Raw genomic sequence first — 19,898 nt, 5'->3', positions numbered from 1 at the left:
TGGCGCATAAGGATGAGTGACAGAACATTTTTGCTTGCCACAACAATATGAGCAAATATTTCATAGGTGGCTTGTAGGCACAGGGCTACTTCTTAACCACAAACTGTTCTGTTTGGTTAGCACAATACATCAAGCTCCATACAACAAAATTATCTAGCATTGCAGGCGTACGGCTAGTTTCTTCTTATTCTTGTATCTAGCTTAGCAAGGTCCATGAGTAGCAATTTCTTCAATTTAGTAAGATCATGCCGTCGTGGATGCAGTGGCCCAGCTGGAAACATAAATCAAGTTATATGAAACAACTCCCATATATTGTAGCAATTTCTTTGAAAGAAGGTCTTAATTTGAGAAATATCAAAGTATAAGTTCTATGATGGTATCTTGAACATAATAAAGCAATTCTAAAACAGATACTAAGTGCAAGGAATTAAATTTCGTGTTAGTTAGGTTTTTTGATTCTCTGAATGACAGGAGCAGGACTTGAAAAAAACTTCAATCCCCCTATTGTAAGAGAGTACTGATGAGCTAAGCACTCATTGCTCAAACAAGTACTAGCATGCATCCACACAAGCAAAATAGGTGAATTACCTTTTAGTTCCAAAGCTTTCTCTGCAACCTGACTATATTCAACACAGTTTTCACGTATAGCCAATCTTGAATATGGGTTGTGAAAAGGAAGAAGGCATGTCTCCATGGTCTGTAGAGCAAAAAACTGTAGAGCAAAGACTGCCTAGAATCTTGTTGCAAACCCAAGCCCCATGCCCAGATAGAATTCCTGGCTTATTTGCCCATCATTAGTGACATTTTTTGTGCCTTCACCGATCGATGAATGATGAGCTTGTTCTTCAGGAAACATTTTCAGAATTAAATTTGTGGATTCGCCATGAATGAAGTGTTATCAAAGCTTTGGAGTAGAGTGTTCGAGGGATTTTTTCCTGACAAATTGTTACGTGAGACATTTAGACGCCGGAGGAGATTCCAGTCCCAAGGCTATTGGAAATAACAGAGTTGATTTATAGACAAATCAAGAGATTCTAGTGATTTCAGCAGGCCAATGTTGGGAGGAATCATCCCCGTCTACTGGTTATGAGATAAATTTAGTCCGATCAAGCCTGGGAGGCTTGTAACTCTGTCGGGGATTTCTCCACTCAAGTTATTGCATGAAAGATCAGAATGCTCTTTACTAGCCAAGATTGTTTCCATATTCAAGCTCCTTTCCATTCAAAACAGCAATAATGCTGTCAACATATTCTAGTTCGAAATAAGCACCAACGTTAAGAAACCTGCTATGAGAAATGGTGTTGAAGGCGCTCCCATAGTTTGCCACAGCAGAGAAATTACTCAAGCATATGTTGTTATAGGAAAGGCCAGGTCCAATATTTATAGGTAATCTAGATGGAAAAGGTTCAAAGGCATGGTTCCATGAAAGCGATTTGATCTTAGACGAAGAACAATCAACTGTGTAAGATTTTCTCCTATCCATGCTGGCATTGTACCAGACAATCTGTTCTCCTCAAGGTCTAGAACTTCCTTTCTTGTACAATTGGTTAAGGAAGGAGGTAATTCTCCAGATAAGTTTTTTTCCTAAACTCTAAGTTTGAAGGTAACCTAGTGACCCAAGTGAGGCAGGGATACTCCCAGAAAAGTTACTGTTTCTCAAATTTAGGATGCCTAATTGCTCCAACTACATCCAGCAATCAGGAAGTCGTCCTGATAGAAAATTATCAGAAAGGTCTCTAAATAATATACCTTTTCAACTCCTCTTGGACATAAGATGGATACTGAAGGTACACGACCTCATTGTTAAGGATTCAATCAGGAAAGGTGAAACCCAAACTCGAGCTCAAGGTCAAGTTGAATGAATTGAAAGAAACATCCAACTCCTTTAACCTGACTAGGTTTGAAAAGCGGATCACTGAGATTACACCAGTCATGAAATTGCATGATAGATCCAATACTTCAAGATTGGAAAGTAGCACAATTCGTTGTGTTAAACTCTAGTTTAGTTTATTATATCGAAGTTCTAACTCTCTCATCAAAGAACAATTCAGTAGATTGGACAGACCTCCTGTTAGTCTGTTAGAATACAAATATAGATGATCCAAACTATAAAGATTCCCCAAACCTCTCAGAATGTCACCTTCAAGGTCATTCAGAGAAAGATGAAGATGTTTAAGAGAATCCATTGCTATAAATCCATCCGGAATTGGACCTTGTAAGTAGTTCCATTGCTATAAATCCATCCGGAATTGGACCTTGTAAGTAGTTCCATTGCTATAAATTCATCTGGAATTGGACCTTGTAAGTAGTTCTCACAAAGATCAAGATATTCAAGACTATTGTTAAGGTTAAACAAACATTGGAAGATGGAAGACTGTTGTTAGAAAGATCAATGTCTGCAAGGGAAGCAGAGGTGTGATTGGCATGGGAAGGGGTTGAAGGAGGAACAACCAGAGACAGTTGACAATAACTTAAATGCAAGCTGAGCGGAGAAGGAATGCTATTAATTGCTTGGAACCAATCTACTGCCTGACTGAGATTTGAACCGCTCATATCAAGATGCTTCAAAGAAGGAAGATAAGAAAGCCTCATAAGACTTTCAGCTTTGAGAAAGTTGGTGTAGCTGAGATCTAGAAAAACCAACCTGGAGAGATTTTCCAACTGACGAGGAATAGCTCCTCTAAATGCACAGTGGGACAACCTTAGATACCTCAAATTTTATAGTGAACCAATGAGCTCGAGGTTGAAGGTTTCCAAAATTATACCCAGGTCTAGGAACCTCAAATGTTGCAGCTCTAGTAATGAAGAGACATCTGCCCTCAATTGTTGACGTAGACGTTGGCAAGAGTCTTGTGATGAACGGAAAATAGAAAAAGAAGAATTACAGTGAAAATGATTTAAGTTTGGGCACAAACCAGTTGGACCTATATATCTTGAAAAGAAAGAGTGTTGAGAGAAAAAATCCCATCAACAAAACCTTATTGATGGATTTTAGTAGGATATGAGTTCGGTAATTTATCACATCAAAATTTCGACGGCTGACACTGGTTGCAGATCAATCTGCCTTGGTGTTTCATCTCTTTTGAAGCTTTGCCATTTTTTGTTATCGTAACAATGAGTCGCATTCATGTCACAGATTGACTTGATACCTCCATAGAATAGTTTGATGGAATACTGAGAAGTGGCATTAATGCAAAGCATCTTTTGGTTAGTAAAAGTTTCACATTGCCTGGTTATTACTTCCATTGTGCTCATGTCTTGTGACAAAATCATGCACAGTTGCGAGTGAATGCCAGTATACAAGTCCTGAGTGAAAAAATCATGTCTTTTACCCATGTTAGTAAAAGGCTTCAACATTGCCTTCTCCACTTTCTTTTGCAGAATTTAGTGTGTTTTTGCTGCTGAAATCCGTAGATTTTCTATAAAATTGCAAAATTCAGTATCCTAGATGCCTAATTTCGTGTCTGTTTTCAACACCCTCTCCCTCACTAGGCAGCAACACCCTCTCCCTCACTAGGCAGCCTATATAATTCTTGTTTTTCAAAAAGAGAAAGAAAGAAAGGAGGAAAAGATGGCATGTCTCAATCCAGCAGTGTCGGGTCCCAATTTTGAACAGAAAAGGAAAATAATGAAGCTCTAAAAGTCAAATATAGCGGCTAATCATGATTTCAGAATTCAAGATTCAAACTATTAACTACTATTTTTGCTTTTTCAAAACCATCTTCCAATTCTACAGTGAAGCAGTGTAGAAGTGAAAGAACAGAGAACAAGAAAAACTTGATGATAGAATCCACAAAACCAAAAACCACAAATCAAAACACAATTACAGTCGAGAAAAATCCTCACTTCACAGCAACAAGTTGAGACGAAACCGAATTTGCTGAACCCCAACTTGAACTTGGACTCTGCATTGCATTGTCTCCCACTGATTCCTCCAATTCCTCAGTTTCCTTTTCAAGTGGTTGCGCTTCACTCATCTTCTTTTCATGTTCCTTCTCCCTCAGCGTTCGAATTGGTGAAATTCTCTGCTTCAAAATATAAACAAAACAATGAGATATATGTACTAGTTACTCCACGGTATTTTCGTGTTTCACACTCATCAAGCAGAAGAACTTACCATAGAGTAGGAATGTAGTTCCTTCAATCTATAAAGTCTGTCAACTTCAATCTCTAGCCTCTTCTGAACTTCCCCTCTCTGCTCCAGCTCCTTCTTTTGCAAATCCAGCACCATTGCCCTCTCTTCAAGCATCTTCTCTGTTCTCTCTTTGTCCGACCTCAACCTCTCTAGCTTCTTCTTGATGGCACTAAGTTCTTCTGCCAGAGAAGAATCCAATGGCTCAACGATGGGTTTTGTTGGGGTAGTGGTGTAGATAGGATGGTTCTCTTTGTTGGAGTCTTTAACAACTGAGAACTCAGTCCACTCTTGCTTTGGTTTCAAGATTTGAATCTGGGTCATTGGAGTTGCCGGTGAGTTCTTTGGTTGGAGTGGTTTCCGGCCAGATTTTGGCCGGAGGTCCTTGTCTCCGGTGAGTGGAGATTGGAATTTAAGCATGGTTTTGCTGTTTTTGTGTCAGAAGAGAAAGATGTGTGTGAGAGAAGAGAGGGTTTTGGTAAGAAGCAGAGAGTAAAGCTTGGTTTGAATTTGAACGAAGACAGGCGCTAACGGCTCTTAATATTTATATATATGTGGTTGGGGAGGGTCAGAGAGGCTCCTTGGTGACTAGCCTCGATGCCCTTGTTTTAACGCGGAACTTTTTTTTTTTTTTTTTTTGTAAAATATAATATTTAGATACTATAAATATATTTATTTTTAAAAATGTGTGATTTGGGTTATAAATCATATTACATCTGATAAATTGATTTTATTTCAATTAAAAAAAAGAAGCAACAGTAAATTGATTAAATTTAAAAAGAAAAATAATTAAGATAACTCGAGAAAAAATATATTAAAAAAAAAACAAATAATATACTTCAATTCACAATCCATTTAAAAAAATAGAAAAACAAGATGAGATAAAAAAAAAACATAAAAAATCAATTTTGATCAATCTAAATTAGCATGATAAACCTATAACTCTGATAATTAGGATTAAGACAACTCGGGATATTCTATCAAACCCGCAGTTCAGATAATAAAATTGAAACAACTCGATAAAAAAAAACAAAGAGCTTTACAAAGCCATTTAAAAAAAATAACCCGTGTTAAATTTTCAAAAAATTTACCCGAGTATTAGACTCGAAGCATCCTATCTGGAAAAACTATGAAGTCTTATTTTAAATTAATCAAATATTTAAGGATGAAATTAAAATTAAAATAAAAAATAAATTTATATTTGATTAAATGGTAAACTTGAAAAGAAAAATCAATTTAGTAAAAAGAACAAAAAAAATCAAAAGAATGAGATCAAAATTGACATAAATAATAAAAATAAGTTTTTGATTGAAGGGTGAAAATGAAAAGAATAATAATTTTTACAAAAGAGTCAAGAAGAAATCAAAACAATGAAAACCAAATTGAAAAATATAATACGATCAATTTGGATTAAAAGATTAGATTGAAAACTAATAAAACTTTTACAAAAAGATAAAGACAAAAATCAAAAATTAAAAGATTAAGAAAAAAATATAAAAATATAAAATTTAATAAATATTCGAGATTGAAGAATAAAATTGAAAACAAATAAAACTTATACAAAAGCATCAAGAATAAAAATTAAAAATCAAAAGAATAAGTATTGAAGTTGAAATACTAATAACAAAGAGGACCAAGCTATAATTTTCAAGGGATGAGAGAGAGAGAAAAAAATTGATCGGTGACAAACCGAACTACCACTGCTGACATAGACCACACTACCAGAAAGAGAACACAACGACTCTTCCAACTACATGGATAAAGAGCATTTTTGAACGCCATGAGGTGTCGTATGCGTTATCTGAAGTGCACAAGAACCTCCCATACATCTCTGGGTGCCTTACATGAACCTTTATAAAAATATAAGAAAGCCCCTCGAGGCTAGGTTTAAGTTTTTGACTTCCAAGAATATTTTGGTCATTTCAATATGTCTAATTATTCTATTAATTTTTATATTTGACCAAATACAAAATTGTCCTTCATCTTATATGACAACAAAAAAAATCATTTTGAAAATACCAAATTTTTCTTTGATGCTAATATTGAATTTTTTGCTTTTGAGGGTATTTTTATTTTTTACTGTGCTTTTTTTTTTTAAAAAAAAACATGCTTGCCTTTGATTCATTTTATAATAACTAATACACCATATGAAAAGATCTTAATGCCCTAGATCTTATTTCCCTACCATATGAAAACATCTTAATACCCTAACAACTAGTTTGAAGTTTTTTTGTGAGAGGGGCATATACAACATTAGACTATTATGGTGAACAGTGCCAAAGAGCTTGCATCTAAAGAATTTTTCAATCCATGTTTAGCTTTTGTTAATTATAATATTTGATGTTGAGATTTAATATGTGTTTGGTATTATAGTAGTTTTTGTAGTTATAATTTAAAAAAATAAATTTAAAAAAGCTATAAATTATAGCTTTTTTGTAACCAATATTTCAAGAGAGATATTTAGAGAAACTTATGCCAAATTATGATATATTAATTAACCATATATTTTTAAAATTATGGAATTAGCAAAATATATTTTTAACCACATCTCACCACAATATATACTAAACGAACCCATAATAAATAAGGGTTTACTCTAAAATGTTAATTAGATAAATAAAATTAACATTTTCATGTTTCAGATATATGATAAAAAATAATAAAATAGCATATAAAATTTGAGATTTTTAATCTGAAAGACAATGTCTAATAATTTTAAGTTACGCCATAAAATAATTATTTTGTTGACTTGTTCAATTTATAAATCCTTGTTCATCTTAAGTGAAGAGGTCTACATTATTGAAGAGTGCTCTGTATTGCTTTTTAATATATATATATATATATATATATATATATATATATATATATATATATATATATATATATATATATATTACAAAATCTTCCAATTCAAACCTTTTTTTTTTATTTTGTTTCCAGAAAAAAAAAAGAAAAAAAGATAAAACTGATGCTCTTATTGTGGCACAACCACTGGCATATCACGTTGTGAAACGGTGCCTAAATCCAATCAATATACAGACCATGGAGATCCACAGCATTGGCAAAATCATATGTATGGAAGTGTAGAAACCTGCAGTCTTTTAGATGATTGGGCTCTAGATCTGTATGCTCTCCGAGCCAGTAATTACTCTCACGAGAGTCAGTGGCGTCTTGCAGACTAGACTAGCAGGTTCCGGACCTCGACGGGTCATATTGTAGAGATGAAAGCATGCACGCTTCAAATAAACTTCTGGAAACGAAACTGTTGGAAACATATCAAAGGTATAAAGCATGTTTTTTTTTTACAAATAATTACATGTATTCACACAGAAATACAACATAGCTCGAGCTTCAGGGACAAGTCCTTGAACATGGTGGGCTGGTAGTCCTTGAACTTTGCGAAAAAGAAGGAAAAAGAAAGAGACATGAGACTTGAGGAAATGCAGTGTGCCGGACGGCAATTGAGTGCATATATACATGCTGGGAGCAGCATCAAAATACTGAAATACCACAAGAAATCCACTTAAGAAAGAGAGACAACAAGAATGGAGGCAAAGAGAAGCAGGTTCACGGTGGTTCAACTAAAGAAGGGGGGCTCCTAGTTATTTGGGTAGGAGTGATAACTGATCTTCTATGGCTAGGTGATCCCTGTTTTTTCTTTATAGTTGATGATTAAGCTGTAAAGATAGGGTTAAGGTTTTTTTTTTTGTTTGTATAAGTGTATGTGAGTTGGAGAGAGTTCTTTTTCTAGTATTTTTTTTTTATTATGGTCTCATTTCTCTCATTGTGTGAGATTTCTTCACTATTTATAAGCCAAATAACATGTTCATAACATGTTCTTTTCTTTCCCTTCCAATTGCTTGGTCTTCAAGCCAATTTGTTGTTCAAACAACCTAAAATCACTTTGGTTCTTCATTTCTTTTCTTTATAATTTGGTCCTCTTGTCTAAATATTTTATGTATTTTAAAAATGTTTTGAAAAATAAAGAGTCAAAATTGAGTTATGACAGAAACCAAAAACTACACAACTCAACAACTCAACAAAATAACAATAATTATATTAGAGTTCAATTAAGTTCACAGGATCTTCAAAACTTGTTTATCAAGTAGGCATGTAATTGTAGACTGATAACTAGTAGACGATAACTTGTAGGCGGTAATTCTATTGGTGATTAAACAATAAGAGATAACTATGTAGACAACAATCGAGTATACTTGCAATTTACTTTGTAATCACCAGGCTTGTAATTTTAATTTCATAAATCAAAAATACTAAAAGATGTTTCATCATCCAGGAGTTTCAATTTATGGATACAATCAAAGTATAAATCACTATATGAATGTAAGTATTCTTTTTATAACTTATTGAGTTCACTTTATATTCAAGTTGTTTTAATTATTTGGTTACTTCTTTAGTTGAATTATTGTCTGTATGGAAGTGAATTTAATCATATTAATACTCCTTAACTCTATAATATAAATTTGAAATTATATGAGTAGATCTAAAATTGAATCTAGAGTTCAAATCAGGTAACTTAAAACTCTAATTTTAAGTTACAAAGTCTTCTTAATTGAGACAAAAATAAAAGAACTTATATCAAACAAGGGGGTTCATTGAAAAAAATATTGAGTTTAAGCATAGGAAAAGCTTTACAAATTAACCTGTAAATTATAGATTAGTTTGGTTAATAAGTAATTAAGAGTTGGTTAAGGTTCATTTAATACATCATGAGCAAGTAATTATTTTTTTTAATTATCAAATGAATTGAAGTTGAACACAATTATTCAAAGTATGATATTTAAGATACTTATACCATATAATAATAATAATAATAATAATAATAATATAGAAACAATAGGATATATTATTGACATGTGATAATTTAAGTATATTTAAACTTGAGAGCTTTTAATGTTGTCATGTGCTATATCATGATATGATGTATGCTTCTTTTTTTCTTTTTATAAATTTTTGAAGAGGTATATCTTGATTAGTAGGGATGCATGCAATTTATATATACATGCATTTGCTTTTCTCATATTATTCTTAGAGGCATGCCATGGTTATAAATGAATTGAAAAATAAAATAAAATAAAATAGAACACACATTCCCTATATTACTTACTTATTTATTTAAATAATAGTTATGAATTTATAATTTTTCATAAATTACGTGTAAAAATATGTTTTAAATACCCATTTCAATGAATATTAATGAATCCTTATTTGTACATTCTTTATTATTATGAAGTTAGATTATCATTAATTAATTAGAGAGAAAAAACTTTTGCCACAATATACTTATGGTAAAAATGCAAATACTTGTTGTCATAACCCAATTTTTGACCCTTTTATTATTATTATTATTATTTTATTTACTGAAAAGGATATAAAAAAAAATGATGATGAAAAAATAATAATGATGAAAAGCAAGTAAAATAAAATAAATGAAGAATGAATTAAAATTTGGGTTAAGGGCAACATGATTGAAAGTTTTAGGGTTTAATTAAACTTTGAAATTAATCTAATTAATCCATTCAAGGGTTTAATTGGAGAATTGATAAGTTTTGAGACTTAATTAAGCTTGAAATTAATTTAATTAATCCAATCAAGGTTTTAATTGGAGAATTGATAAGTTTTGAGACTTAATTAAGCTTGGAATTAATTTAATTAATCCAATCAAGGGTTTAATTGGAGAATTGACAAGTTTTAGACTGAATTGAGCTTGGAATTAATTTATTCAGGGACTCAATTGAAAAACTATCAAGGTATAGGGATGATGCTGGTCAAATTTGCAAAAAATTAAAACCTAAGGACCAATGTGTAAATGGCGCTGAGATGCAGGGGTTCAATTACAATTTACCCAAGGACTGGACTGAAAATATTCAAAATGTCAAGGATCAAAACGCAAATGGCCATTAAACATCAAAACAGCGCCGTCTTTGGATGCGCTGTTCATCTTCTTCAACGGACGCCCACCGCCACCATTACACCTGCAATCAATGGTTGGAAGAAACGGATTGTTCTCTGGCTATAAAAGCCAGAGAACGAAAGGTCACAAGGGGAGGGAAGAGGACTAAAAAAAGAAAGAGCAGACTTTGGTTCCCCTGGTTTTTTCTCAAAGAAACAGAGCAGACGAACAAACATGGGTGGGAAAGAAGGAAACTAAAGAAAAAAAACAGAGGACTGCAGGAGGAAAAACTGGGGGAGAAAAGGGCAGAACCGCGGGAACAGAGAGAAGAGACTCAGAAAAAAAAAGGAAAACCAGAGGAGAGTCACAGATCAGCTCTGCCATTGTCTTCGTCCCTGCAAAAAAAATAAAAGAATGACACTGAACCAAAGACTATTGACAACCGGCATCACCATTGTTTACTTTCCTTCATCTCAAAACTAGAGGAGACAGAACGCAATCAAAGAAAGAAGCAGAGGAAAGTCACCGAGACTGTTGCTATTGCCTTCGGCGTTTCCAGAACCAGGAGAGAAAGCAAAAGAAAGCAGGAGAAAAGGTGTTAAGCAGACAACAGGCACCATCACACTGCAGCCATCTTCGCCGTTTCCAGAAGCAGGTACGCCCCTCATCCCATTTTGCATCTTCATTTCAAATTGAATTGTTACAAGAGCTGTGCGAAGGTAATTTTAATTACCTTCGCACTGCTCATGCACGCGTGAAGCCACTTCACGCGTGCTTTTTGTTTTGCCCAGCCGGTCACTGGCTGGGTCCAGCCCAGCCCATGTGGGCTGAGTTGGACCCAGCCCAAAACAAAAATTAATAAAAAATAAAAAAAACAGAAAAGTAAAAAAGGTAGAAAAAAATAAAAAAATATGTATACATAAATAAAAATAATATAAATTTATTGGTTGATTCGCTAACGCCAGAGTCAGGAATAAAAATACCGGTTTAAATTTATATTATTTTTATTCATTGTATTTTATTTAGCTATAAAATAAAAAAAATATGTACATGCGTAAAAAATAATTTTTTGTGAATATTCACTGACGCCAGAGTCAGGAATATTATGAACAAATCATCATAGAATAAACTAATAAACATTTAGCAATTTAAGACAAAACCAGCAATGCAGTCTGCCTCAGGCAGAACGTTTAAGGGGTGATAATATCTTTCCTTTTACATAACCAATCCCGAGCCATAGAATCTCTGATGACCAGTTAGGGTTCTTAGTGACCATAATACTAGGTGACGAGTCCTTAAACAAGACCTTTTCCCTAAAAAAATAAGATGCCAGATATCTGTTCTTTTTCCATAATTCGAGTATTATTTTTAGGGCCGCCGCGATGTCGGGTGCGACACTTATTTTGCGTTTAATAAATTTATTGCACCAAATATATATACATACATAAAAAAAATCAATGTGACGACATATTTATTGTTTTAAATTAACAAATTACTAGAAACATCAATAGTTAAAATGTTTTTTAGTTAAAATATCATTGTTTTGATGTTTTTAATTTTTTTAAAAAGAATTTAATCTTCTGGACACCTTCTCGATTCGTGATTTAAACTTTGTAAAATATAAATTTTATATACAAATCTTATTTAATTTGATTCACAATACATATCCATTTCTTTTGGAATTCAAGAATTTTGAGGGTGACATGCACACTTTTATGGTGCTACAAGCTGAATGAAAAGAGAGAGAGAGAGAGAGAGACTCTTATCCTAATAAAGTAATTATTTATGTTTTATCATGCATATTGACATTCCACTACAAAATAAATTGTTAATTTATCATAATATTATATTTTCATATTACATTGATATTATAAAAAAAATAGTATTTGCATTAGTAACATACTTATTTAGCATATTAGTAATTTTTATGACTTTTAAATATTATAAGATTTAAATATAAAGAAGGAAATTTTGTTACTTCATGAAACTTTGGAAAATAAAATACTAATAATAGAAGGAGAGCAAAGATAGAGTAACAGTGGCTGTCATCCACCAGCCCAAGCGCAGCGTCGGGTCTCAAAAAAAACGCATATTCCCAAAATCCAAAGTTGGGCCAAAAGGTTCGTTACGCACCCGTTCATCTACTAAAATAACGCCACGTAATAGCTGTAAAAAAAAAGCATCACCCGTCACCACTTGTCGACTACAAACCCTTCACGTAAGCATTCATCGCCCACCTGTATAAATAATAAAAAAGGAAAGCAGTGGTAGCCTCACGCTTTCTCCTCGAGAGCTCTCTCTCCTTTTAAATCCTTCCCTAATTCAATCTCGCTCTGCATCCTCTCTAGGTAATCAAAATTCTCTCTTTTTTATTTTTTTAATCATATTTGGGTTTTTTGCTCCATTTATTTATGTATTGTAATTACCGAGAAACTTGATTTTTTTTCTTTTGCTTAATTTTGTAGGTTTAGGTTTAATTTGATTAATTTTGTAGGATTTCTTTTTGGGGTTTCTTTGGTTTTTTTAATAGAAAATAATATTGGGAATTATGTATGAAATACGTTGATTTTATACATAAAAAATGGTCAAAGTTTGCAAATTTTGTTATTGTGGATCTTAATTGGGCTGGTATTTGATTTAATTGAGTTTTATTAATAAAAAACAGAAATTAAATCTGGGTTTTTTTTTCCTGATTTGGCATGTAAGTTTTAGTCTTTGTTTGTTTTGGATTGTGTAACCTAATCCGGTTTGGAAAAGACTTGGAGTATTAATTGTAGAGGAATTTATCTTTCGTTTCCTTTCTTTAGTTTTATATTAGTGATTCCTGTTCAGTGTAGGTTTTTTGGGTTTCAAAATATGATATTTTGGAGTTTTCTATGATTAAGAGAAATTAATATATGAATGATGTGTGGATGTAATTAAGGTTTATTTTGATTAATTTTATAGGATTTTTTTTGGGGTTTGAATATGAATTTTTGGGGTTTCTTTGGTTTGTTTAATAGATAATATTGGGAATTACGTGTGAAATATGTTGATTTTTATACCTAAAAAAGTAGATATGCTAATTTTTTTTATATAGAAATAATACTGGGAATTGATTAACTAATAGAATAAAATTGTGGTTGTGATTATTTTTTAATTGATGTTTTTTCTTTCTTGTGGGTGTTGTGTTGAATTTTGCAGAATTGACGGACTGATCTTCATGAATTCAAGTACCACTGGAGCATCAACCGTTTCCTGCAAATCAGGAAACAAGAACAACCTTTTCTTCTGGATTCTATTTTGCCTTTTGCCAAAGTTTTTCGGGGCTTTTATTGCATACGTCAACTTCCTTTTGATTAAGGCCATTGATAGGTGTCCCTCAGTAGTTTGTGTCTTGGATACCTGTGGAGAAATCGTGCTTTAGCCATTATAGATTTGGCCTTCTGCAGTTGGCTTCTGTGGTAGTGGTAGATTTAGGTCAGCTGCAGTTGGCATCCTGGTGATATTTGGCATTTTTGCAAAATGGTTTCCTCTCAATTGCCTGGTTTGACAAAGAACCGGTTGTTGTTTCCTGTTAATCCCTCTGATACTGTAGTATCAGATCACGTTGAACTTGATTTCACTGATGTGTTTGGCCCTTTGCCATCAATAGATGTGAATTGTGGTGATCCTTTGTCTGTAGGAGATGGTAGTGAGCTTATTTATGATGACCCTGTTGTTGTTCATAACCGGTCACATTCATTGGTTGGCCCCTCTTCTTATGTTAGCCAATCATTGAAGCTCAGCAAACTTAACTTGCAAGAGACGGAAGATTCATTGGAACTGGTTGAGTGTGTCCTGGACGAGACTATTAAAGAACTAGAGGAGTCTTTCATAGATGATGATGCTGTTGAGAAAGACATGGAGGATGTCAGTGGAGATACTTTGAAGGTTCAAACTGTTGGCATTGAAGATTTTGAGGTTTTGAAGGTTGTTGGGCAGGGTGCATTTGGGAAAGTTTATCAGGTGAGGAAAAAGGGTACACCAGAAATATATGCAATGAAGGTCATGCGGAAGGACAGAATAGTGGAGAAAAATCATGTTGAATACATGAGAGGTGAAAGGGATATTCTAACAAAAATAGATCATCCCTTTATTGTCCAGCTCAAATACTCCTTCCAAGTAACTATCCATCCGATCGACTGATTACTGCATTGATTTTCTTTAGATCTAACATGCTTCCAGCCTTTAGTGATGAAAGAGATTCTTTTTGAGGAATTACATTTTCATGAAAATCTTTCCAGACAATAGAATCTTAATTAGTAAATATGTATTTTCACATTTCTTCTCTTTCCCAGTGACACTACTGAACAATATATTTTGCCTGTCACTGCCATGCAGACCAAATATAGGCTATACCTTGTGTTGGATTTCATAAATGGGGGCCACCTTTTTTTCCAGCTCTATAACCATGGCCTTTTCAGGTATCTGAAATCTTGTTGATTTGGATACTTTTTGCTGAAGATTAGAAGTAGATTGATAAATATTAAGATGTGGTTATTTTATTTCAGGGAGGATCTGGCACGTATATATGCTGCTGAGATTGCTTCTGCAGTTTCTCACCTTCATGCAAATGGCATAATGCATAGGGATCTTAAACCAGAAAATATCCTGCTGGATTCAGATGGCCATGTAATCTCCCCCTCTCTCTCCTTCTATGGACCTGCACGCTCACTCATTGACACATTCATTTCTAAATTAAAAGAAACAAACAGATTGTAATGTTTTATACGATCTCTTGTCTAGGCAATGTTGACTGATTTTGGCCTGGCAAAGGAATTTGATGAAAATACAAGATCAAACTCAATGTGTGGAACAGTTGAATATATGGCACCTGAAATTGTTCAGGGAAAGGGTCATGATAAGGCAGCAGATTGGTGGAGTGTCGGAATTCTGTTGTATGAGATGCTAACTGGCAAGGTTGGTTTTCTTCACTAAATCCTATCTAATTTCTCATCACGTTACCCTCCTTCTATGACATATGCTTGTCTCTCAGTTGCTTGCTGAAATTGTTGAAACTTCATCCTGGTGTGTCTTTGTGTGCACCTTTGCTTGCAAAGCATTTTCTTTAATGATTGTGACCCAAGGGTTAGTTCAGATGCCAAGTTTTGGATGTTGTTTGAAAGTGTAAGATGTTGAGAAAAACGCTTGCAAAGGCAATGGTCAAAAGTAAATACTATCATGTGTATGTTTATGCATATGTTAGATACAAGGTAGTGTCCACATTTTCTCCTCATCTTGCTGCCTGTTCATTGTCGATATGAAGTATGAACATCTATGTGCCTGTGGGGTCTGCCATGTCTTTCAATATCAGTTACAGCAGGTTATGTTGCCTAATTATTATGTTTGCTGCCTTTTGCTCTTGCAGCCTCCTTTTATTGGTGGGAATAGAGACAAAATTCAACAGAAAATAGTCAAGGATAAGATCAAGCTGCCATCGTTTTTGTCAAGTGAAGCACACTCTCTGTTGAAAGGGGTAAATTTTATGTTCTTATATATCATTTTTGGGGCTTGAATTTTGGTTGTAGTTTGCACAAAAATAAAAGAAGGGAATGAAATAAAATAAAAGATCAAAAGGAGAGAAGCAAACGTCGTTTTGACATAACTGTTTTTCTTTAATTTTCCTGTTTAAGATGTACTGACACCCAATTCTTTATACGGGAATCTTACCGATGGTGTTTGGTTTTGGGTTGGAGGAGGGGGAGAGTTAGGATTGGAAGGGCGTCTGAGGTACTGATTATGATATTCTTTACTAACACTAAAGCTAAGAGAACTTGTTTGGTTTTGTTTTAGCTCTTAAACAAGGATGCCGCCAAGCGCTTAGGAAGTGGATCGTTGGGAAGTGAAGAGATTAAGCGACACAAGTGGTTCAAGCCAATCAACTGGAAGAAATTGGATGCCAGGGAGATCCAGCCCAGTTTCCGTCCAGAAGTGGCTGGGAAGCATTGCATAGCTAACTTCGATAAGTGTTGGACTGACATGAAATTATCAGATTCTCCAGCTGCCAGTCCGAAGACGAATACCAATCCCTTTGTGAACTTCACTTATGTTAGGCCTGCGGCCTCTTTCCTTAAACAGAATAGTCCCCTATGTTAGAGAGCCATACATCAGATCACTGCTTCATCTCCCAAGATATGTGGTTTGAGCCTGAAGAAGTTTATTTATGAAGTGTCAAGATATCATTTCGTGAGTTTTTGCAAAGAATGCTTTGCCTATGGACAGAATGTATTTCTTCTGTTGGATTATGTTGTCTTGTATCTGCTAGTCTTTTTGAAACATGTAACTACATCATGGTTTGTGGATGTTGTCTCGCCTTTAAATTGATGAATTAAAGCGCTAATGCTAGGGTTCCTGCTTCCCAGTATGCTCTATCTTGTTTATTCTTTCCCAATGGTAAATTAACGGTCTTGTTTGCTTATTCATATGTTTTAGCTATGTGGTGGACTATAAAACAGAATTGCAGGCATTTTATACAGTGAAAAGGTATGATTTGCAAGTTTACGAGTTTATCCTTCATGGATAAGCCCAAAGTTGTCTTGTTCAAACGAAAGAAGGCAACCAAACAAAACCTTTGGCCCATTATCAGTTTGTGAAATACAATAGGCAGGGAACGTGGGGGTGTGTCTTTGTCCACGAATTTCCTCCTCAGTGGATAAATTTGTGTATGGCATGTAGCAAAAGATCAGCCTTTGCTGACATAAAATGTGTTCTTGAGAAACTGAGTTGAGCTCACAACATTAGAGCTGTCTCCCTTCTAAAGCAGCACCATGGCTTCTCTGATATCTCCAGTGACACCTGCACCTCAGCAGAATCCTAAAATTATTTGCTTTTCTACTTTCAAGCCCAATTTCCATAATGATATTTCTTCATTCACTAACCGTTTGAAAGGTAACTCAGGCAGGTGTAAAGCTTTCTCTGGCAATATCCCGGATGATTTATTGGAGAACACTCTTCAACTGGACCAATTCTCAGTTTTTCAATCTGGGTTGGTGCAATTTCAGAGTGTGACTGAGGAACTCTCAGATACTCAGAAATGGGGTCTTCTGGTTTTTGCTGGGGTGGCATGGATTTACTTGACTGCAAGGCCTGGTATTCTCATAGGGGCCATCGATGCATACCTTCTGGCTCCTTTGCAACTTGGTTTGGACAGTTTGAGTGGAAGGAGGAACCTGAAGAGGAGTGATTTCCTGGTTGGAGATAAATTGGGAGAAGGTTCTTTTGGTGTTGTTTATTCTGGGGTGGTTGTTCCAAGGAATGCAACTGTAGACGAGAAGGTGCCGAAGAGGGGGACAGGAAGAGCATTGCAGTTGAGTACGAGGTTCAAAGAAAAGGTTATACTAAAGAAGGTAACTTCTTTTTTTCCTTGCATAATTGAACACGAGTACACAACTGCTTTCCCTTCTCTATCATTGATATACATCCTTGAAAGATTCAAAGAATTTCAGCTCTTAAAGAGTAAACTGCAATCAAAAGATGAGTTCTTATTCTTATACCTGGTCTTCTCCATGTATATAATTTCTCAATTTTCTGAAATGTGTGGATGTGATGGTGATATTAATGGGAATGTGCAGGTGAAGGTTGGAGTCACAGGAGCAGAACAATTCGGCGAATATGAGGAGTGGTTTAATTACAGGCTGTCAAGAGCAGCTCCTGAAACTTGTGCTAAGTTCCTTGGAAGTTTTGTTGCTGAATCTGACAGAACAAGTTCACAATTTACAAAGGGTGGAAAATGGCTTGTTTGGAAATTTGAGGTATTTCATCCAGCTGGAAATCTTCCAAGAGCTTTCGAAACACTAGATAAAAAGTCTTTCCTGTTCAACTTCCTAATGTGTTGCTAGTTTTTTACATAGGAGTTTGAATGGTGTTAATATTCAAATACCAGTGAACTTCTGCAGCTTCATTTATTTTGGATCTTTGAATATTTTCTAATTCACTTAGCTTCATCAATTCAATCTTGATGCACAGAATGTTTTACAGTTCTAGATCCATTAAATGATGCAACAGTTGCCCCATTCACTAATTACAGGGTTGTTCGTCTGACAGGGAGATCAAACCCTTGGCGATTACATGAAAGATCGCAACTTCCCATTTAACTTGGAGTCCATCATGTTTGGAAGGGTCCTGCAAGGAGTTGATTCTGTTAAACGAAGTGCATTGATCATCAAACAAATAATGCGCCAAATTATTACTTCGCTTAAGAAAATCCATGATACTGGGATTGTTCACAGGGACGTAAAGCCAGCCAACTTAGTGGTGACAAAGAAGGGAAAGATTAAGCTCATAGATTTTGGGGCAGCCACTGACCTCCGGATTGGCAAGAACTACATACCTGATCAAAGTCTGCTTGATCCGGACTATTGTCCACCTGAACTATTTGTGCTGCCAGAGGAGACACCAAGTCCTCCACCTGAGCCAGTTGCTGCCCTTCTTTCTCCAATTTTATGGCAGGTACTCAACTATCCAATCTCTTCTCCACATGAAACCAGGTGTACCGATTTTTCACTAACTTTTGCAAGTATATTATTGAAATCACAACAAATGCTGTTAATTGATGAGGTTAAAAAGTTCGTTGGTTTTTAATGTATCAAAGTCATCTATGTCTTAATGAGGTTTCAGATTCTAAGCTGATCTGTTGACAGACTTTGTCTTTTAACTGAAATTTTCTAGAATGCTGAATGAGATTTGCAACCATTGCTGCAGTTAAACAGCCCTGATCTATTTGATTCATACTCTGCCGGGATTGTTCTCCTGCAAATGGCAATACCAAGCTTGAGGCCTGTATCAGGCTTAAAGAATTTCAATACAGAAATAAAGAAAGCTAGATATGACTTGAATATATGGAGGGAGAGCACTCGATTGAGGCCAGACGTGACAATTCTTGAACTTGACTCAGGTAGAGGGTGGGATCTAGCTACAAAACTGATTTCAGAAAGAGGTTATCTTGGAAGGGGACGTTTATCAGCAGCTGCAGCTCTAAGGCATCCTTATTTCTTGTTGGGGGGTGATCAGGCAGCCACAGTTCTTTCGAAGCTTAGCTTAACAAAATAGATACCGTCTTGATGATTTGAGTCTATATCCTGCTCCCTTAAATCTTTCATTTTCATTTCTTTGTACATATTTTATATCTTTTTTCCTTGCATCAGTAATTCTCATAGCATAACATGTCAATCAGGCCTGCCATACACAATATTGGGGTCTCTCTGATGGATGTTACTTGGTGAATCATCCCACCAAGAAAATCTCAACTAATTAATGAATTGAAATTGGTGATATGTTGTTAATCATCCGTTTGTCTTCATTTTGATTGAAGGTTATCCTTGGGGTCTCCTAAAACCCAGAAACAATTTACCTCATGGTTCTGCTGCTATTCAGACCCCGTGGATCTGTCTCCAATCATTATATTGCTAGCATTGCATGATAGAAGACTCAAGAGAAAATGCTCCTAAAAAATCCAGGTTATGAGACCAAACTGTCACATCCTGTTCCCTTTTTATTCGATAATGAGAACGCAGAAGAGGCTCAACACTCTGAACTACTTGATTTCTATTTTGTGAACATTGCTGTCTCTGCAGTCTGTGGCCATGGTAATTGATTACTTATTGTATGCACATAGCTCTCTCAATTTTTTTTTGTGGCCCTTGGGTGCTATAAGAACAGCCTAAAAGGCCACATTTCCATTTATAGATATCTAGTTAGGATGGAGTTTTCTTAAGATAAAAAAAAATTTCTTGTCTCTTTGCAATAAAATTGCTCATTCCAGCTTCTGCTAATCTTCTGGCCTTCTGCAATCTTGTTTGTCTTCTCTATGTATATCATTGTGACCATCATTAACTA

The 19,898-nt window shown here is 34.9% G+C and overlaps 3 protein-coding genes across 4 annotated transcripts; 2 read left to right on the top strand and 1 right to left on the bottom strand.

Annotated features, from left to right (window-relative positions):
* Positions 1 to 3,637: 3,637 nt before the first annotated feature.
* Positions 3,638 to 4,669, bottom strand: LOC133677616 (uncharacterized). Of its 2 annotated transcripts, none has more exons than XM_062099719.1 (2): positions 4,118 to 4,669; positions 3,638 to 4,028 (listed from the first exon to the last, which is right to left on the bottom strand). In XM_062099719.1, the coding sequence occupies exons 1-2, from the start codon at positions 4,550 to 4,552 to the stop codon at positions 3,843 to 3,845; spliced, it is 621 nt and encodes a 206-aa protein (XP_061955703.1). In that variant the 5' UTR covers positions 4,553 to 4,669; the 3' UTR covers positions 3,638 to 3,842. The 2 variants fall into 2 exon arrangements, with proteins under 2 accessions (XP_061955703.1, XP_061955704.1); XM_062099720.1 differs by having other exon boundaries at positions 3,638 to 4,025; positions 4,118 to 4,666.
* A 7,561-nt stretch (positions 4,670 to 12,230) lies between these two features.
* Positions 12,231 to 16,428, top strand: LOC133677678 (serine/threonine-protein kinase AtPK1/AtPK6-like). Its single transcript, XM_062099801.1, has 7 exons — positions 12,231 to 12,391; positions 13,227 to 14,186; positions 14,406 to 14,488; positions 14,576 to 14,696; positions 14,811 to 14,984; positions 15,433 to 15,540; positions 15,858 to 16,428. Exons 2-7 carry the CDS (start codon positions 13,548 to 13,550, stop codon positions 16,158 to 16,160), a joined length of 1,428 nt encoding a protein of 475 aa, XP_061955785.1. The 5' UTR covers positions 12,231 to 12,391; positions 13,227 to 13,547; the 3' UTR covers positions 16,161 to 16,428.
* Positions 16,429 to 16,679: 251 nt separating this feature from the next.
* On the top strand, positions 16,680 to 19,348 carry LOC133677677 (serine/threonine-protein kinase STN8, chloroplastic-like). The gene is made up of 4 exons (XM_062099800.1): positions 16,680 to 17,410; positions 17,636 to 17,815; positions 18,108 to 18,512; positions 18,765 to 19,348. The coding sequence occupies exons 1-4, from the start codon at positions 16,832 to 16,834 to the stop codon at positions 19,110 to 19,112; spliced, it is 1,512 nt and encodes a 503-aa protein (XP_061955784.1). The 5' UTR covers positions 16,680 to 16,831; the 3' UTR covers positions 19,113 to 19,348.
* Positions 19,349 to 19,898: the final 550 nt, after the last annotated feature.

Source organism: Populus nigra, chromosome 17, assembly GCF_951802175.1.
Source record: "Populus nigra chromosome 17, ddPopNigr1.1, whole genome shotgun sequence".
NCBI classification, from domain to species: domain Eukaryota; kingdom Viridiplantae; phylum Streptophyta; class Magnoliopsida; order Malpighiales; family Salicaceae; genus Populus; species Populus nigra.
This window is presented reverse-complemented; position numbering and strand designations above follow the sequence as displayed.

Excerpts from the sequence above, each read along its gene's own strand:
- LOC133677616 (XM_062099719.1), bottom strand. The coding sequence starts at position 4,552 with ATGCTTAAATTCCAATCTCCACTCACCGGAGACAAGGACCTCCGGCCA. Across the intron at positions 4,029-4,117 it reads AACTACATTCCTACTCTATG|CAGAGAATTTCACCAATTCG; the intron begins GTAAGTTCTTCT and ends TATATTTTGAAG.
- LOC133677678 (XM_062099801.1), top strand. The coding sequence starts at position 13,548 with ATGGTTTCCTCTCAATTGCCTGGTTTGACAAAGAACCGGTTGTTGTTT. Across the intron at positions 14,697-14,810 it reads TGCTGGATTCAGATGGCCAT|GCAATGTTGACTGATTTTGG; the intron begins GTAATCTCCCCC and ends TCTCTTGTCTAG. Across the intron at positions 14,985-15,432 it reads ATGAGATGCTAACTGGCAAG|CCTCCTTTTATTGGTGGGAA; the intron begins GTTGGTTTTCTT and ends TTGCTCTTGCAG.
- LOC133677677 (XM_062099800.1), top strand. The coding sequence starts at position 16,832 with ATGGCTTCTCTGATATCTCCAGTGACACCTGCACCTCAGCAGAATCCT. Across the intron at positions 17,411-17,635 it reads AAAAGGTTATACTAAAGAAG|GTGAAGGTTGGAGTCACAGG; the intron begins GTAACTTCTTTT and ends GGGAATGTGCAG. Across the intron at positions 18,513-18,764 it reads TTTCTCCAATTTTATGGCAG|TTAAACAGCCCTGATCTATT; the intron begins GTACTCAACTAT and ends CCATTGCTGCAG.